Raw genomic sequence first — 15,182 nt, 5'->3', positions numbered from 1 at the left:
CATCCATCCATCCATCCATCCATCCATCCATCCATCCATCCATCCAGTTAAACAAACCTATGCCTATTGGTTATTTGGGCATTATCCATAGCCAGTGACCATAGCCTGTGACCATTGTGAATTTCGGCCTATAAATTGAAAACCTTTCTATCTGGCCCAGCTTATCCTTCATCAACTGATTAGAGCTGCACTAGCATGGCTGTCAATGAGGTGTTAATGTGTCTATCCATCCCCAGGTTCCCCCCTGCATTCACTGAGGAGTAATACACCTAATTACTGGAACTCCTTACCTTCTATCATTGGCATTGAGATGTGTTTTCCAGTTGATAACCAGACTGGGGTCCTGTTCTGTCATTTCTGCTGGTCATGCACATCCTCATAATTTTTTTTAAATATCTCCTCTTGGTGGTCTAAGTCAAACAGGAAGAGCATCTAGTTATTTTCCCTGATTTATTTTTATTTATGAAAGTATGTTTGTGTTTACTGACATATCAGTTATTGAATATAAACACAGTAGGGTTATTTATTTGTATCTCTTTTACTGATTCATTTTTGGACCTCAGATTAGTTTCTTGGCGTCCCAAATCTGTGAGACAACTGGAGGAAGGTAGACCTGCAGGTTTATACCCCAAATATGTAGCACACCCATGACCAACAGAAATTTTCCGTCTCTGACTTTGCAGTAACGAGGAAGAAGTTTAAACATATTAGATTTTTTATGAGCAAACCCTCCTTGTGATTAGGATTCTAATTCATTCTGTCTTTAAGGATTGAATCGGTTACACTTTTGCAACAGTACGCCTTTTTTGTTCTTGATAAGATCTCAGCTGCTGTGGTCGGTTTCCCCCCAATTAACTTCATTGCATTTTCGGTGGAAAACAGGTGTGAGCTGCAGGGAGGCCAGTCAAGCATATGCATTTTGTGTTTGAAATCACAGCCATGCAGAATAAGGTGTGGGATTTACCCTGCTGGAATAATCACAGACCTCTCTTATCCTGATAGCAGCATCATTATCACAGACACTTTAACATCCATTCCTGCAGCTTTTCTTCAATATCAAGTTTCAAGTTTGTTTATTTCAGACATACAAGTATATAATAAAGACAGTATATGTCCATATAACATAAATTAAAACAGTCTGAAAAAAGGGTGTATTGGCAGAAGCAAGAAGCTTATAATGCCCACACTCCAAAGCCAATTTACATTAGACTAGAAAGCACAGAAAAAAAGAAATATAATTCTTTATTTTGGCTTTATTCATATTTAACTTTGGTGATATTTCTGGATTCATCTACAGCTGTGTAGAAATATATTTTTCAGATACAGCTGACCCACTAGGGCTGTACTGATTATTTAGTTTTATATGTTTATTTTTTTACACATATATTAATTATATTGCAGTTTTTAACGTCAGTTGTCTCAGGTTCTCACCATGCCTTCAAGGTTAATTATAAAATAGTTTAGAACAATTTTGAAAAATGTTATTCAAAATTATTTAGGTTTGAAATGAAACTACAGATTAAAGTGAAGGGAATAATGCTTTTTTTTTTAAATCGGTGAGCCCTGAGTACTATCTGCACATACCAGATAGCACTTTAAACATCCCTGACATCAAAAGGTATACATTTCTATAGTTCAATTGCAAAATTTTGATCCAACAGATTGCAAAGGGACACTTTGCATTTAAAGATTTTCATTACATTTCACAATTAAATTTTTTTTGTACAGCTTGAAGGAAGAGAATAATGTGATCGTCTTTAGTTGCGAATCACAACATCTGCCTTGTTCTGCTTCAGTCATTCTGACATGACGCTTGGCCATGAACAGTGCGTCTGTGATGGGATGCGTGTTTCTCATATCACTCTGTGCTGCATGGCACACAGATGTTGGTGTCACACGCTGTCAGTTACAAACCACTTGTTCTTTCTTATGTCACTCTGAGTCATGAATGAAATACTTGTTCATTCATTTGTGTTAACAACAAGAAGCCTTAGTCATCACATTATTATCATCATCATCTGTGAACGGATATAATCTGTTTCAAATCTGCATTTTTCACCCATAAAAAAAACATTAACTGCATAGCAAGAAGAAATTGCACAACTGAATTTCATTAAAAAGACAAAATGCCTTGTAAAAATGTGCCTTAAATGAAATCCAGTCACTTAACTAGTAAATATAAACTGCCTTTCTGAATCCAGCTCTTTTGTGAAAACTTTAGAGTTTTGTTAGAATTAAATAGTGAACACATACAGTAGAACTATGAACACCAAGAAACAAAGCAGAAAAGCAAGGGTTATAGTTAGGGAATGTTTAAAAAAGGTTTAGGCTACAGTACAACCTCATGAGATATTACAAAGCAATGTTCAATCTTTAAAATGGGAGATTATGGCAGAAACCTACCATGTCACAATGCTCCATCTAAGCCCAGAGGCAGGGCACGGTATAAGAGAAGCAGCCAAAGTGCCTTTGGTAACTCTGGAGAAGCTCGGGTGGCAGATTTCTCAACAGGCCAACATCTAGCTGCGACCTTCACCAATTCAATGTTTATTTACGAAACTTAAAAACACAAGCAGTGCCTGGTGGAATGTACGGCTCACACAAGCATGTGGAAGAAAGATCCCCTAGCTAACAGTGTACATAATCCCTATGGTAAAACATGGGGGTGGCGGTATTATGGTATAGGGATCACTTCATTATACAAAGACATGTAAGGTAGTTAGAGCTACATGCAGTGAAATACTTGAGAAACAAAAAAACCCTTAAGGTTTCAAGAGAACCTTAATAGACGGAATGACCCTAAACAAACAGCCAGGCTTACATAGTTTAAGACAAAGCACATTCACACCTCAGAGAGAACAAATCAGCCAGACCTAAATGAAATCAAGAATTTGAGGTTAAACCTCAACACTCAACTTCTAATGTGACTGAACTTGAGTTGCTTGGAAAGAAGGACCGAAAAAAAAAGGCTGGATGTGCAAATCTGGAAGAGACACACACCTCTACACTTGTCGCTGTAATTGCAGCAGAAGGAAAGGAAAATTGCTGATGTCAATGAAATAAAAAAAAAAAGAGTAGGCAGTGCCTGAAATAATGGTATTGGAAAAACTTAGCAAAATATTTTAAAAAATGAGCACCCTCGAGGCCAACTAAGACAGACTGAATTCCCTCATTCACTCCACACTGCTGCTGGCACCAAACAGCCGCAGAATCAACAGAGTTTCTGAGTTAGACCCCAGAGCTCTACAGTAGCAGCAGATGGATGACTGCATTTCTTCTGGCACCGCCGAGTAGGGTGTTGGCCTGTTTTGGGGATTTGGAAAGTGTGTGTGGAATCTTAGCAGGGAACGGACAGAAATCCAAAGCATCGCACAGGGTGGGGTCCCAACCACAAGTGTTGGGTGAAGAGGGGTCACTCCTGAATGGAAACTTGTCCCATGAGGCAAATTCTTCATTGCTCACATTTTCTGACATCAGAATGAAGCTGAGGGTGAAAACTAGGAATCTGTCATTTCAAATTTACATAAACATCTAACTTTATTTAACAAAATCTTTTTAAAAATGTCTTGTAATAGTATTAAAAATAGTCTCTTTAAACAATTATCTTCTAAAGGGAATTAAATGTGGCTCTCTAACTGTATGCATCTAAATAGGGAATTTATTTTGAATGCACTTTCTTTGAATAGCAGCTTTTATTTTGTTTATCCATCTGTGTCAGAGTTGGAACAACTGGTTGCAGTGGTGAGGAATAGTGGTGAGGAATGAAAAGAAAAAAGATTCCTCCACAGAAGCGTCAGAGCATACGTACTGCATATGTGTCACCCAAATGAACTGAGGGAAACCATTCTGAGTCATCACAATGTGGCTTCCCTGTCTGTCTTGTTTCTACTTTAGTAGATTTCTCTTACTTTAATTAGACTTTGTAGAAAGCATTTTCCAGAACTGAACATGGTAGCTCCAGCAGTTGGTATTTCGTGGTGGGAACCAACTTTACAAAGCAGCACTTTTAAATATTATGACTGCTTGGTTAGAGAGGTCAGTAAAAGTTGCAATGAAAAATGTTCTCTACTTTTCATATCCAATGCAAGTCAGAGATGTATTCCAACTCATTTATGCATCTCATGTTGATTTTTGTATCTTTATAATTTGTTAGTATGTTTTTTTAATGGGAAATTAACATAAAACACATAATTACAATGAATTTAAAAACCAGGAATTTGGTGTAAATGTTTTCTCTAATCCTGACAGGTTCAAAATTATGCGATTGACTTTTAAATGTAGAAAGTTGCTTCATTAAAAGCTTTTTATGGCCATCAAGAAGCTGCTGACATACTTCTGGCACAATATTTGGCCATTCCTCTTGACAAAATCGGTGGAGCTCATGTCTCTTGGTCGATTTCCTGGCACAAACCCAGCTTTTAAGTATTTTCACGCATTTTCAGTGTAATTGAGGTCATGGCTTTCCAAAGGCTTAATGCCAGCCTGCATTATCCATTCCAAAGCCAGTTTTGATATGGCCTAAAGGGTCATTGTCCTGTTGGAACACCCTGTTGTGTCCCAGTTCCAACAATCTTAGCCACACTGTCATCCCCAGATGAAAAGAGAACAATCCAAGAATCAACAATTGCCCAGGCCTGCCATGAACTGAAAAAAAAAAAAAAAATACTGAAAAACTAGAGGTGGTTCTCACTCAAGCATGTTTTTCACATCAACAGGCTCAGATAAGGCTGATCATAAAAGTATACCAAAATAAATAATTAAAACTCAAGCACAATTTGCAGCTGCCAACCTGAGAAATGTTTTATTGTGAGAAGGACTCAAATTAATTGTTGGCTGTCAGTGAAAAGTAACATACTTGGAAGACTGCTATGACACAGATGGATTAATGACGAATCAAACAGCTCCAAATTCTTCAACTTCCACTTTACTACTGTGCTAATCCAAAGGTCGAAATATTTACCTCACTTTTCACTTTTGAAGTATTAACACTCTTCCCACATAAATTATCACACATTTTTATTGAAAACTCCAAGGTAAACTCTGCCCCTGATTTACTTAGACTTGCATACATCAAACAACAGGACAGTGATCTTAAACATACTGGAATTTGTTGTAGGATGACCATATCAGGGTAATGTTTAGCTTCTGGAAAGTATAAACTTCTCTATACTGGAAACTTTCAGAATCCAACCCAATTTAAAAGTGCAGTATCACCAATGTTAAGAATATTGATGCAATAGCCAACCAATTGATTTATGTATAGGTTTAACTTTAAATTGAAGTTTCTATGTCATGCTGTGAAAATTGCTTCAAGTTTTCTGTTCATCACTCCACCCCGAGTAAAAGAACAGCTCAAATTAATCTATAAAAGTCCCAAATACATCCGATGGATGTAAACTGGAGCAGAACTGTTTTGCATCACTTTCCGACTGCAGTGGCTTAAGGGATGCTGTTATTCAAGCTGTCAAAGGAAGAATAACAGGTGGAAATATTGTTGACAGTAACCTCCTGCTTTGTTCTCAGTGATATCCTGAATGGTTCTGCAGTCTGTGTTTATCGGATGGAGGATGTGGTTCGAGCTTTTAAGGGCAACTTTCTGCATAAAGAGGGGCCTCAGTACAAATGGGCTGAGTTTACAGGAAAGGTGCCTTATCCACGGCCAGGAACTGTAAGTTTCCTCTCACTACTGACTCTTTATTGCACTGTTTTATTTTAAATGGATTAAGATAAACATCCAGGACAATTTTACCCTAATATTACTGTAGGAAATATTACTTGTAAAAAGTTTTAGATAAAAACCTCTACAAATCAGTTTCAGTTGTAAACATTCATGTATTTTTTTCTGTGCCTTACTCAGTGTCCCAGCAGCACCTATGGAAGCTACAGCTCGACCAGAGAGTATCCTGACGACGTGATTTTCTTCAGCAGGACTCATCCTCTGTTGCAGGTTCAACCTCTTTATCCCATTATTAAATTACACCCATTTCATGTAATTAGACTCTGCCCCGATTTACACAGTTAAGTAATTTTTTCTCTCTCTATCTTAATCTACAGTCTTAAATAAAATTAAGGAATTGAATTAGAGCAGCTTTCCCCACCTCATCACTGATGACATACATTTTCTATCATATTAGGAATGATTTACAAGTTTGGCTGAAAAATCCCTAAAGCTTCAAATTTATGTGATCAGTTTTTTAAAATGTAATTAACTTTGTCTTAGGAACACGTGCTGCCTCTGGGTGAGCGGCCACTTTTAGTGAGAGTGGGTGTTCACTACAAGTTCAGCAAACTTTTGGTGGACCGGGTGGAAGCTGTGGACGGCACGTATGATGTCCTGTTCATCGGCACAGGTAGAAATCGAAGGGGAAGAGGTGCATTTCAAAACCTATTGTCCTTTCCATGTTAGATATGATTAAATGTTTTATTTAATATCTCAGATTCTGGACTCGTACTAAAAGCCATCCATCTGCCCAGAGAGCACGGTCACAGTCAGGAGGTCACTCTGGAGCAGTTACAGGTTTTTCAGGTACAATGAGCTTTTTCAGACATAAAAAACTTGCATATTTTAGCATAATTCTAAATATTTTATACACTTTTTTAATAAGTTTTCATATCAAAATATAAGCAAAATGATGTGATTTATATATTTCATGAGCAAGTGAAAAGAACAATAGAAACTGCTGACCTAAAATCCACATCTTGCATTGCTCACCATGGAAATTGTGACTTTAAAGGCTAAGTATGCAGGATTTCTGCCAGATCCAAGTTGCAGCTATGCTTTCTTTAGAGTAATGGCTACAAAAGCCCTTCTGTTATTGCCCAGCCTTATATAGCAATATACCACATGCTTTAGATATAGAATGCCATAAACATCTTTATCAAATTTACGGTCGGCAGGAAGGGATTATCAACATAATCAGCAGGTGAAAGGGAAAGCAGTTAATAAGTCCCATGGAAACAAAATACAACTACTGGGCACGGGCCAGTAGGAAAATCTGATAATATTATAAAAATCAGCTTAAAAACAAACACACATAAACACAAACCTAAGAATGTTTAATATGAAGCAACTGATTTTTTTTTAAAAGAAAAAAGAACACATTAATACTACTTCTGCTAACCTTAGCACATAGTATCTGGTATACCTATGAGATTAGTATTATACTTTGTTGCCATTTTGATTTGGATTCACTGATATAGTAATGACAATGATTTATACTGATTGCTATTTAATATTAGGATTAATAGAGGATCAAGATTTGATATTAATCTGAATTTCAGTTAAGTTTGAACATCAGTAAACCAGTGCCCATTGAAAGGGTGTTGTTTTTTTAAGGAGATGTGAAACATGGTAGAATACCTCAAAAAGTAGAAGGAATCAATATAAGTGAGAATTTGCTTCTGATTATCTGTCTATCTATCTTTCTTTAAAAAACAAGCACGTCTCTCATTTTCTTTCCTCCCTCTTCACAGCATAAATCATCCGTGACGGCGATGGCATTGTCAAAGAAAAAGGTAATGACACAAACAAGACGCAAACTCACTGCCAAACTTCCAAACTTCTTGACTCTTGCTTTCTCTCTCTCTCACACACACACACCTCTATGCACAGAATCGCACTTATCACTCATCTCTCCACCTTGCGTCTCCAAGGACATCTTCATCACCAGTTGCTATGGTTACCTCACCTCAGTCAGTGCCATAATGAAGTGATACCACACATACTTGCACACACACACACACACAAACAGACATATTTTCACCTTGCATTATTAAAATAGTCTGGGATCCTTGAAAAAAAACAACCCCATAGCAGCTTTCTTAAAAACAGATATGGACATCTAGATCATAAAAAGAAGATTTAACATGTTCTTCCTGTAAACACGAGCAGTGAGAGTTCAGTGTGTTGCTCATCATTAAATGAGATGAATGTCATTTTATTCTACAGCATTTGAAATGAATTTAATGCTTCTTTATTGTTTGTCCCTTGCTTCCTTTTCTTTCACAACCCTCCATTCTCTTTTCTTCCAACTCATCCCCCACAGTGGTTGTTTGTGGGCTCAAGGGAGGGTGTGTCCCAGCTGGCCCTGTACCAGTGTGAGCTGTATGGTCAGGCTTGTGCTGAATGCTGCCTGGCAAGGGATCCTTACTGCACCTGGGATGGACATGCCTGCAGCCCATATATGCCCACCGTGCGCCGGTAGGAAAGAAAAAGCACTGTTTTTAAAATCCAAACAACCCTAACCTGATTAACGTGTATCAAATATCTTTTCTGAGTTGAATGCGTGGTATGCAATCTATAATCAGTCATTTTGAATTAAATTAGAAACCCATCTGTTGATAGTTTTAAAGTTACTCACATTGAAACTGATCGCTCTAACATTTTAAGCATTTTTTCCACATGACAAACATTAGGGCCCCTTTTACAAAATGTTTTCCAGGCTTTTAATGTATATGGTGACAGTCTAATCAAACCTGAGATTTTTATGAGCATTGATTGATTTTCTCAGATTCAAACACTGTATGACCCTCTCTCTAGTGCCACCATCAGGACAAAGTTTACATACCAACCTTGATTAGGAAAGCAGTATCATTGCTTTAATTTATTTGTTTTTTGGAGCAAACAATATCTAATTGTTACATGTTTTTGTCTGCAGGAGAAATGCTCGTCATTTAGGGGAAGAGGAGGACCCTCTGACTCAGTGTGTCCGACAGGGGGGTGAGGAGCAAATCCAAGTTTAAATGTCTACCCATTCAGATATTATGCAGAACTCCTTTTTTAGCCTGTGTACAAAATATGTATTAACAGGCTCAGGAAAGTGTTATATTTCTCATTCATTGATGCATGTAACTAAAATGACCTGTTTGGTCATTACATAGCATTACATGCATCCATCAGGATGTGTTTTATGGGTGTTTTTATTTTTCCTGCATGAGTTTCAATTCTGGACACATTTACTGAAGGGGTTAGAGCATTGTGCTTGGAATCCAGAGGTTCTGAGTTCAAGCCTCACTGCCACAGACTGCCATTCTGGGTCTCTGAGCAAAGACCCTTAACCCCACACTGCTCCCTGGGCGCTGCACAGTGGCAGCCCTTTGCTTCCCAAGGGGATGGGTTAGATGCAGATAGTTCATTTCCTTGCTCTGTACTTGTGACAGAGTAATGACAATAAAAAGCTGTAAAAATATAGTTCTTTCTAAAGACATTTAGCTTTAAAAAACATCTTTAATGCGGTGGAATATTCTTACAATAAAGATTTAGGTTTCTATCTCATATTTGTACCACACAAAAAGTTGTAGATTACTGATTAAATACCTTTCATATTTAAAAGCATAATCTACTTTGCTTGGAGTCGACTCAGTAAACTGGGTAAAATTGTTATTTCTGTGGAACTTAAGTTGAATTCCCTTCACTCAAAAGTTTGTTTTTGCTTAGATCTTCATTATGAAATTATGCCAATGCCATAAATAATTTATCTGAAGTTTTTTACACTTTTTTACCAAAACATCAATATATCCTTTGTTCGCTGGTGAAGATTCTTAGTCATCCACTACATAGTCATTCAAAAAGGAAAATTAAAAACAATCCACTGGACATGCAGTTTCATCTGTTTCAATTTGCATTTTTTCAAAACAAAAACAAAGCTTTCTTGGGCTACTGTATAAAACTTCAAAGTCAACGCTATTCCTGACATTTTGAATTAAAAAAGCTTCTTGGGTGGGAAGCGAAGCATCTTCAAAATTGGAAACAAAGTCCAGTGGATTGTTTTTAATTTTCTTGTTTTGGAATATCCGTTGTTAGTAATACATTTCAGGAGAGAAAATTAAAATCCCAATAAAAGAACAAATGCTTAAAGTGCGCCCTTGCTTTGTCGCAGCTGTGCTGCAGGTGGAGGCAGAGCAGAGGGTCATGATGGTGGCAGAGGGAAACAGCACCTACCTGGAGTGTCTGCCTCGATCCAGACACGCTGCCGTTACCTGGTATAAACAAGCAGGAGAGAATAGTGCCGAATTAAACCAGGTAAAACCGACACTTTTTACTCTTACACGGCCAAATCTATCCCCTTTTGTCATCTTATTTTTAATATCATATCATTTTTGGTGATGTAATCAATATAAAGTAGTTTGGTTTGAATAGATCTGATAATTAAATAGATTAAAAGAAAAACACAGTTGGTTAAGATTAACTGAACTAATATAAAATAACTGAAAGGTTTAGTTTGAATAAAAATTAAGACAAAAGATAAATTATATTAAGTTAACCTGCAATCGACTAGAATAGTGTTAATGGATTCACATCTGTCCAGGTTTTGACAGGTGACCAGCTGGTGGTGATAGAGCGGGGGGTCCTGATCCGGCGAGCTGAGCTCTCCCACGGTGGCGTCTACCACTGTCAGGTGGAGGAGCACGGTTATCACTGGACCGCAGTCACCGTCCGTCTTGCTGTCTGGAGCCCCTCTGCCAATCGCGTCCTCGCCTCGTTGTCTGGTTCGTCCTATCAGGGCGCAGGAACCCAGCCTTGGTACGAGGATGTGATGGCCCTGATTCACCCTGGAAACCTGGGCGAGCACTGCAAGGCCCTGGGATACCGTCCACCACGCAGCCAGCGTCATCGTGGGGGCTTTATGATTGCCGCCCACAAGGAGAAGGAAAGGGCTGAAAAGCACAAGCATGGGGGAGGAAGAGGAGGAGGGGGAGGTCGCGCTGTAGGGAGGAAGAGCAGGAGCAAGCCTCAACAGAGGGCTCCAAGGAGCGCTTGAACGCAGATCTTCATTGACTGAAACACACACACTTTGTGTAACCTACACATGCACACACTTAACTTATGCTTTAGGACCCACACATACTGTACATACAGAGACTACGTCATGCGCATGCACTTATCGAAAATAAAAAAGCATCCTCTCATTATATCAGTCAAGTCCAATGCCACATAATCACCCGAACTTTGTACAGGATGGCTTGGACAGCAGAGGACGGTTTCGCTTGGATAAATGACTTTGTGAATAAAAATACAAAAGTAGAGTAGCATAGGCTGCATAGCATGTTGAATGAAGGACGAGCAGCACAGCCTGATCAATCTGTGTTGTGACAAGAACACTAAGGAGGATGATATGTATGTGGAGGGAAAATTTGTCCACAATCAGAAATTCAACATTTTAAAACATAACCCCGCTTAAATGATCTTGAACTTGAGGGGAAACCTTTTAGCTTTGCATTTCCCCTTTGATTCCCAACTCCACATGCACTAATTTCAAGGTAAAATGGGTTTCAAATTGTCTCAGTCAGCTTTTATAAGAGCAACGAGCACCGGAGCGTGTGAAGAGGTTTGGTTTAATGGAGGTTTTTCCTAATCATAGAAAGGTCTTTGCTCAAATTTAAGGATCTATCCTTCTGATGAATCTGATGTTGGAGAATCAGTGATAATTCTAAAGTCAAAGCAAGACAAACATGCAGACTGTGCATAATGAACATAGATCTTGTTCATTAGTTACCAATATGTAAAACAGTAACAAGTGCTACAAAGATTAATCAGTAGAGGGGCAATTAAAAGCACAGCAGTTTCACTGAATATTTATCAGTAGTTACATTATCAAACTACAACAGCAAAGACAAGTATTCTAACAGCTGCTTAGAAAGAATTAATACTATGGTTATAATAATTTAATCTATCAGTGGTTACATTGATTTCAATGCACAGACCCAAGGATGAACATATAGAAAATATGCTAAATTCATCAGTAGGATTCAAGAGTCAATTGTTCTCCTTAACTGCAACTACAGGAGTTTAAAAAATGTTTTACCTAAATAATCATGTTCTAAAGCAATTGTTTAGGTAAAAAGATTAAAAATGTGACAGACCTATAGAGTATTAGAGCTAGTTTACATCAAAGAATGAATTACAGTTTAACCTAACATGGCCCCGTATTTTTCTTTGACCTACAGTACAATTGCCAATTATGGATACAGAAGCAAGCATTGTGTTCTAAACCTATCAGTGATTGATTGCTAAGGTATACAAAACTTAGTTACCAATCAATAAAAAAAGTTAATATCATAACCTACTAAAAAAAAAAAAATAAATAAAAGATGCTTTCCTAGATTGGGAATAGCAAGACAAAAATACAACAAATAATTTAGAGAAAAAACAGATTTATACTACCGTGTACCACAGTAGATTCACAAACCCTTCACCATAAGAGAAACCTTTGTTAGTTCAGCTTTAGAAAGTGTGGTTCCACCATAACATGTTGACTGTTACCACACAGATGCAAGGCAGAGGAAAAAGTGCAAAAATCTCCTTTGATGATTAACTTTCCCAGAATATCGGTGCTGTGTGCTGCAGCTGCACCAACCACTACAAAAAGAGGTTCCTATTGTGTTTACCTCAGTGTTTGGCGCTGTAACATTTCAGGCTGCTGCTAATTTCGTGCCATGTGAGGACAAAGTGAGGAAAGCAAAAACGTGTTCAATTCTATTTCCAGGGTCTGGTTTAGTTTGTTCAGACTCACATTTTGCATAAATCTGGAGAATATGATAAGATGTGTGAAAAAACGTCAAGACATGAGACAACAAGAATCAAAACAGAAATGAAACCTTTCTGTTAAATGAACCATGGAAAATGTCAGTGTGTTGGACTTTGTAGAATACTTCAAAAGATTTTCCATTTGGGTTTGATTAAGAAATTACCAAGAAAAAACGAGCTGATGAGGCCTTCACAGGCAGATTTTGTACATAGCATGCATGTTTCTGAGAGCCTGTTCTGCAGCTCCATTGTGTAATTTCTTGTATCTGCCAGTGATAAAAAGCCCAGAGTGTGCTAAAGAAGCTTTTGCAGGGCCACCAAGAAGCTGAGAAAAGGGGCTCAACAGGAACGCTGCCTGCTGGACGTTGGCTTGACAGATTGGAGCGCCTTTTGTGACTTTTCTGAACCTTAAAATGTAATGTTTAAATGTGCTTGTGTTAAACACAGCTTCTTCCATCATCTGATTTTTCTTTTCTTTTTAGTATTTATGAGTCTAAGTTGGACTAAAGCTTCTTGGTTTGTAATAACTCATAACCAGGTCATAAAGACCCCTCTTGTTTTACATGTAAGCATCATTTTCTGCCTGTCTTTGTATGTATATCTGATGTCCATTTGTTACCATTTCCTTCTGTTAATACACCTTCCCACTCCCAACCATGGAACCTTATTTGTATTATTTTGAAAAGTTCTTAGAAAAATCTCCCAATCCTCTTGGTATTAGGAGGTTTATCTCTTTCACTTTGAGGCAGTAGAAATTCAAGAGGGATTTAACCCTTATATTATGTTGAAAAAAATTACATTCATTATGTTGCGGGTAATTTTGACCCGCACTGTGTAAATACCTGCAAAATAGTCAAGAAAACAGGTTAAACCAATAACCAAATTATTTTAGATTACTTAAACATTTAGTCAAGTGACAAACCATACAGTTTTAATTCACACACTTTATTTAGGTTTAAAATGTTCCCTCTTCACAAATTTTGTTTTTTAAAATTTACCTTTAAAATTCGCTAGTTACTAATATTTTGAACATTCAACAATTTTAAAATTCTCCACATGATGGGAAGAATGTAACTGCTTTCTGCAGATGGAATTCATANAAAACAGGTTAAACCAATAACCAATTTATTTTAGATTACTTAAACATTTAGTCAAGTGACAAACCATACAGTTTTAATTCACACACTTTATTTAGGTTTAAAATGTTCCCTCTTCACAAATTTTGTTTTTTGAAATTTAGCTTTAAAATTCGCTAGTTACTAATATTTTGAACATTCAACGACTTTAAAGTTCTCCACATGATGGGAAGAATGTAACTGCTTTCTGCAGATGGAATTCATACATTTCACACAAGATGTACTTGTTTTACTGTCCTCTCGGGAGGGACAGAGCTGTGATCTTTTCCTCTTCTCTTCACCCGTCTCCACTTTATGTTGGTTGGGTAGCGGGCAGTCTTGCCCTGGCAGCTGTATATTGCTGTGACTTTGTCCAGATTGTCAACTACTCCTCTGGTTGAGTAATAATCCAGGATCATTTTTGCCTTCAAGTCCTTTCTTGTTCTCAGAGATATATCAGCTTGCATTATATTCATGATAAGAACCTTCTGTTCCCAACATGGTCAGCTTTCTTTTCTGAAGTTCTTCTCCAAACAGGTAGGACATAGAGGTTGTCACAAGTGATGTTATGACTTGCAGCCCTTCATTCATCTCCAGCATCAAACACATTCCCTGATTCTTCTAAGCTTTCTTCTAAGTATACTTGCATATTCCATGCATAGCTGGATTTTGCACCTCAGGTTGCCCATATTATGATATTGGCATTCTGAGCAATGCTGACTGAATCTCTTCAATTCATGTGATTGCAAATCTGGTAGGACCAGGAGTTTTTATCAAATTACCTGATGATAGTCTGCATCAACTCTGGTGTTGTGATGTTGTCACTCGTGCAGAAGATGATTGCCTCATTCCTGGGCTTTCATCTGTTCGGGGGATAATAGAAGACTCTTCCTCTGAGTCCTTCTCATAGTAGGAGAATTTATCATGTGGGTCAACAATAACTTTGTCTTCTGATTCTGAAATATCCTCTGCCTTAGAAACCTCTTGCTCTACATCACTATCCAAGTTCAAAATTTGTGAAAAAGACTACTGAGCTGTAATCCTTCAGGAGCTAAGTTTTTGATGAGTTTTTTCATATACATGTAGATGACGTGAGAGCAGTGACAAGAACTAGTGTAAGAAAGTTCCCTCCCTTACCACACCTGGGTCTGGGTCTCAGAGGCAAAAGAAAAGAGTAAAGTACATCAAAGAGCCATTTTTATTTGCCTGAATGGCTACTTACCCACATTAAAGTGTCCGGGTCAAAATGACCCATAACATCATATTTGTATACATACTCTGCACAGACACTTCACTACATATCAGAGTAGCCAGATTTTACATACATGTTCATGACCCCAGATGAGGAAAAGTCACCAAATTTCATGAAGAAAAAAAAAGGATAACCAGTACTTTGATCAACACAAAAACTGAAATGGGTCAAATTGACCCTTAACATAATATAAGGGTTAAAAACTGTCAGTGCAGAAGATAAAAGGTAATGTTTTGCCAGAAAGTTTTGACATATAGGTTAATGTATGTATTAATTCTAAAATAGTTTG

At 37.6% G+C, this 15,182-nt stretch overlaps 1 protein-coding gene across 1 annotated transcript in view; it reads left to right on the top strand.

Annotated features, from left to right (window-relative positions):
* The window catches only part of LOC107099135 (semaphorin-3A-like), a 71,535-nt gene extending 58,356 nt beyond the window's left edge, over positions 1-13,179 (top strand). The window contains exons 10-18 of the mRNA XM_015397138.1: positions 5,524-5,668; positions 5,858-5,947; positions 6,221-6,350; positions 6,438-6,526; positions 7,474-7,515; positions 8,046-8,200; positions 8,658-8,719; positions 9,879-10,021; positions 10,308-13,179. Of these exons, the coding sequence (XP_015252624.1) occupies positions 5,524-5,668; positions 5,858-5,947; positions 6,221-6,350; positions 6,438-6,526; positions 7,474-7,515; positions 8,046-8,200; positions 8,658-8,719; positions 9,879-10,021; positions 10,308-10,760 (1,309 nt within the window). The 3' untranslated portion in view covers positions 10,761-13,179. The remainder of the gene's footprint in view (positions 1-5,523; positions 5,669-5,857; positions 5,948-6,220; positions 6,351-6,437; positions 6,527-7,473; positions 7,516-8,045; positions 8,201-8,657; positions 8,720-9,878; positions 10,022-10,307) is intronic.
* Positions 13,180-15,182: the final 2,003 nt, after the last annotated feature.

This window comes from Cyprinodon variegatus, unplaced genomic scaffold, assembly GCF_000732505.1.
Source record: "Cyprinodon variegatus isolate N-32 unplaced genomic scaffold, C_variegatus-1.0 Scaffold839, whole genome shotgun sequence".
Taxonomy (NCBI): Eukaryota; Metazoa; Chordata; class Actinopteri; order Cyprinodontiformes; family Cyprinodontidae; genus Cyprinodon; species Cyprinodon variegatus.
The sequence above is the reverse complement of the archived record's forward strand: the minus strand, read 5'-3'. Positions and strand labels throughout refer to the sequence as shown.